Source organism: Acanthochromis polyacanthus, chromosome 6 (assembly GCF_021347895.1).
Source record: "Acanthochromis polyacanthus isolate Apoly-LR-REF ecotype Palm Island chromosome 6, KAUST_Apoly_ChrSc, whole genome shotgun sequence".
In the NCBI taxonomy this organism is placed as follows: domain Eukaryota; kingdom Metazoa; phylum Chordata; class Actinopteri; family Pomacentridae; genus Acanthochromis; species Acanthochromis polyacanthus.
Genome location: NC_067118.1, coordinates 27,925,651 through 27,930,709, shown reverse-complemented (window position 1 = coordinate 27,930,709; position 5,059 = coordinate 27,925,651). Strand labels below are relative to the sequence as shown.

Below are 5,059 nucleotides of genomic sequence, written 5' to 3'. Positions count from 1 at the left end.
AGTGAACCTTCTGATGTCCACATTTTCAACATTCTTGGGAAATCTTTGAACATTTTTTGGTGGAAAAAAAGAAATGTTAAAAATGTTAAAGAACATTCACACACACAAAAAAAATCAACCAAAATCCAGCGAACTTTACAGGATTTTAGTTGGTTTTTATATGAATGTTCTTAAAGAAAATATTAGAAGTTTTACTAATATATGTAATCATTTTAGATTTTTTTTTGGAAGATTTTTACTCTTTCTAAAAAAAATATTTACAAGAATTTTCTTGCAAAATTTGAGGGATTTTTTTTAAATAAAACTTTTAATGGAAACTTTTAAGGAATTAATGGAATTTTAATCCCGAAGGTTTTGCAAATTTTCAGAAATTTGGGGAATTTTTTTGGAGAATTTTGGGATTTTTTTCAGACAAGGAAACAATATTTTTTGGTGCCCATAAATGAGGACAAAAGCAGGGCTAAGAAGCACAAATACAATTGCCAATGAGTGAACATGTCTGACTGCACAATACTGCCATCCACAGTATGAAGAGGAAAATTTCAGCTGTATTACCTAAACAAGCCGTTAACAGCACATACGTACAAAACAACAGAAAGATAAACACTTCTTTGGTTTGGAAGAGAGATCTTTATTAGATTATGTACACATGAAAAATAACTGCTCGCACTGTGAATATGACCTAACTGTTGCAGAAACTAGTCTGGTTGTAATGAGATCTGTTAAGTGTGGTGTGCAGAGCTGTCCAGTGTAAAGAATGTGACACAAACATGGAACGACATCAGTATTTCTCAGTTCCTTCTGTTTCCATGAAGTTTTAGGAAGATCTTAGGTGTAGTCCATCCCTCAGGAGCCTTCTTCAGTCCAGCTTGCGTCCAAATCTTCTTCAGATCATCCTCAAATCGTTTCTGTGTGCAATAAACACGAAGTCGGCCACAACAATATGTAAAGTAAATTTATGGCTACCTAGCTTGGGAAAATTATGTTGTGAGAAATGCACATCAGGCATACAAGTTTTAAAGTAACTACCATATGGACAGAAAATCATCAGAAATCACCCTGAAAGAGGTGATTCAATTGTAAACTCTAGTAATAGTTTTAATTTTCAGATCAAACTGACTGTGACACAATGTATAAATTAGTTTAACAGACAGAAATCTGAAATGGAATAATTCATCTGTTGTTGTTTGTAATTTGTGAATTGACAAAAGGTCTTACCTGCTTCTTCCTCCCTCTGCCCTCCAGCACTCTCTTTTTCAAGAATTTAATCCTTTTTTGAAGTTTCCTGTATTTATGCCGATTCATCTTCCGCCGACGGATCTCTAGAACATTCTTGCAATTAAGGGGTGTTGCTGAACCCTTTTCGTCCTCCAAAACTGGGATGGAGATGGGTGGCAGCATCTTCTCCTCCAGCAGCTCGGCGTCCTCCTGTGGCTCGGGAGACTCCAGCAGGGGAGGAAGGGAGTAGCGCAGGGAGAGCCAGCTCTCCAGAGGACTTACTGACAGTTTACGTGGCACCAGAGCTTCCTCCAGCTCTGGCTCAAGTTGGACCCATCGTGGAGGAGATGTGTTGTCTGCTGCTGTTGAGTAGTTTCTCAGTTTTGGTTGTAGTGAAGAACAAAAAGCAGGATGTGGTTGTAGACAGCCTTTCAAAATTTCTCCATGGGCTTGAAGTGCACCTAGACATTAAGAGAACAGAAATTCAGTAATCTAGAGAAACAGTGATTATATAGAATATAGGATAAAATGAGAACAGGTCACACTTACAAGTTGCTCTACGCAACAGACGGAGATGAGGGACAACTTTGGAGGCAAACATTGTTAATGATCATCCAATTAAAGTCATCAGGAATGAGCTGACTGGTCACTGGTCCTGTGGGCAGAAGCAAAGTACTGTGTGTTATCCATAGCTGTTCCACACAGCTTTTAAAACACTAATGAAACAACTTTGGGAGACAAGTACCAATTATTTTAGTTGTTAATATGTCTATCAATTATTTTCTGAACTGATCGACTGTTTAGTCTTTATACTGTCAGAAAGTGGTTTAAAAGTTTTAATGAAACCCCATTTGCTGGAAAGATTGGATGAAGAATTTGAAACCTCCAGCAAAAACTTTGTAGATGTTTGGGAAATAAAAAACTTCAAGATCCAAAAGGGCCGAACAAGTCGCTGCTTTTTATTTCAAATTTGCAATTTACAGTTAGCAAATCGTAAAGGCTGCAGCTTAGGACATCAGTTATGGAGGGTGTCTTACTCAAGATTTAAATTATTGTGTCAATGCTTTTACAAATTGATCTTCTGTGACAGTCATGCTTCTGATGTCATGTGGGTGGCAACGCTCCATTAAAACTATTAGACAGTTAATACTGAAATTAAGCTAGATTTTAAAAAATTATATCACAAATCAAATCACAATATTTCTCATAAAAATTTGAATTATATCTTGTTGCCAAATCGGTCAGTCTCCACATTCACCTTTATTACCTTGTCCAACCAACCAGACCAAAACCCAAGCTATTTAAATCAATATAAAACTGGGAAATACAGCAAGTCCTTGCACTATAGAATAGGTCTTTATTGTCATTGTTACAAAAAGAATTAAAGTCAGTTTAGCAATATTGCATATTATATATTGCAATTAAGCATAAATATTGCACTCGAAGGCATGTGATATTATCATTCAGTGAAGAGGGAGAAGATACTTGACAGCCGATGGATAAAAGCTGTGAAGTTGGAACCAAATAACTGTTAGAAATTTTAATAACTAATCATTAATCAAAATGTATGTCAACTGACTGATGACTGCAGCTGTAAATTAGTTAATTAAAAGGCTATTCAACTGACAGAAAATGTAACTGGTTAATCATTTAATTGAAGTTTATAATATGGATGAAAAATACTAATAAATTCCTGGTTCTGGATTCTCATATGCAGGCGTTTTTCAGCTTTTCTAGTCTTTTATTTTCTGACTCTGAACTGTTGCACACATATGATGACTTTTTTACTTCTCTGACCACAACATTTAGTAAAATCAATTGTTTTGTTTTTATGCTTTTGTTTATCACTCCTTTAATGTAACAAATAAAAACACATTCACTTATTTTATTACAGTTAAAACACACACAACTTCAGCTACTAAGTAAGACTCAATAAAACCTTCTCTACTCTCCCCATACTGCTCAGTTATAAACTTTCAATCCCTTATCATTGATTTATCAATGAAGTTATGAAGCTAATTCATCAGTTTCATCAAGCAGTGTCTAACAATAATGGTAATGGTAATTCTGTTTTAATTTGTGATTTTTAAAAAATATCAATGTATTGGAAAGTCAAGAGCACTTATCTCCACTGAGGCAGATTTAAGAGATGTTAACCATGGGCACCAGTTAAGGGTAGACACACTCTGTCAGTAAAGCACTAGTATACCGAAACATAGCTGAAATTAATTACTAAACAAAACTATAGTTTCATGTCACACAATATGCAAATCTTATTTCTCAGCCGGTGAGCCATACATTTGTCCCTGGAGGAAATGTTAGTAGGAAAAGGGATGATAGAAACTAAAATGAGAAAATTATACTGTAAACATGTCTAACATTTTAGCTACCATTACTAGACTAGCTGCTGTACAGGAGTTCAACCAGTAGGTTCCTCTAGTAAACGCAGTGCTAAACGAGGCGTGGAGCAATGAATCGTATTAGCAACATTAGCATTACGAAAAGTCTCTTTGCTTCAAAAAAGCAGCGTTTCTTCGTCACTACTTCGTTTACTGTCATAGGAATGATTCATTATCAAATGCCAACAATGACACTGAGGGTCAGCTGCAGTCAGACTGCATGTCTACATGTCAGTCCCTGGAAGGGATTAGCCAACAGACAGGAATGAATCCTAAGTCCTTCACTAAAATAACAAAAATAAATGCAGCGACGTTACTCAGGGAATAAAAACATCACTGAAAGGAAATCACAAAAACAAGCATTGTCTCGCAGCCGGGGTCGGCCTGTAAGAGTTCGGTAAGCTAGTTAGCATTGTAGCTCCACCATTAGCTTCGGTTAGAACGCAGAAGGCAAGCTCCCGCTAAAATATTAGGACAAAATCATTTCTGCTATTATTTATCTGGCAACACGCAAATGATCGACTCTATAATGTAAAAGAAAGTATTACTTGTTATTATAGTGACCGGGATCTCCGTCTTCAATGTGACTTCAGAAGCCGAGTTCCGGTCTGTGTGACACAAATTTAGGCAGTTCCTGTTTCTTGGGGCGGACAAGTGTTCCGCTTGTACCTCCACTTCTGTTACTACGCCTATGGATATGAATATGATTATTATTAGTAGTGGTAGGTATAATAATAATAAAAAATATTAACGTCAGTACTGATAGTAGTACTGACAATTGTATGTCCAAATGAACTACTGACTTGCACTATCTTTTATACTTGATCTTTACCAGTATAATAACCTTTTGAGGAATTGTTTGCAAAATATAAAAACAAATACATTACAGTATTCTGTACAAAACAGAATTTAAAACTAGATCCAAATCTGAAATAATCTGCAGCTGAGTCATTTTGACTCTTTTTGTCATTTATTGGCTTACAGTTTGTTTGCTTTCTCCATTGTGATATTTTCTAACAGACTTGTAAAATAAATTGCTGTGGAAGTAATTGACACAGAAAGTTCAACATTTGACAAGTGGTGCTTCTTATAGTGTGTTCAAATGACTTGTCTAAACAAACATGAGTAGGAAGGTAGATTGGATTGTTTGACAGAAATACTTGTTTTTTAGATTCAGATATATTTTATTAATGCACAGAGAAAGACAAATGTATTCTACCAAAGCAGTTTACAGCAGATGTACATGAAAGGAAACCCCAGGGAAGCAAAAGTGCTTATAATTAGGGGACCCAAGCAACCAAAAGCATCATCACCCACATTCCCCCTCAACCCTGACCTCCCACCCCATCAACATACATCACGCACAAGTACCCACACAAGCATACACACAATCACGCATACACATTTCATGTTTCTTAAAAATGCAATATTAGAGTTGCCAT

The 5,059-nt window shown here is 36.0% G+C and overlaps 1 protein-coding gene across 1 annotated transcript; it reads right to left on the bottom strand.

Annotated features, from left to right (window-relative positions):
• Positions 1-607: 607 nt before the first annotated feature.
• Positions 608-4,280, bottom strand: aurkaip1 (aurora kinase A interacting protein 1). The gene is made up of 4 exons (XM_022187246.2): positions 4,166-4,280; positions 1,768-1,873; positions 1,219-1,679; positions 608-908 (listed from the first exon to the last, which is right to left on the bottom strand). The coding sequence occupies exons 2-4, from the start codon at positions 1,817-1,819 to the stop codon at positions 792-794; spliced, it is 630 nt and encodes a 209-aa protein (XP_022042938.1). The 5' UTR covers positions 1,820-1,873; positions 4,166-4,280; the 3' UTR covers positions 608-791.
• Positions 4,281-5,059: the final 779 nt, after the last annotated feature.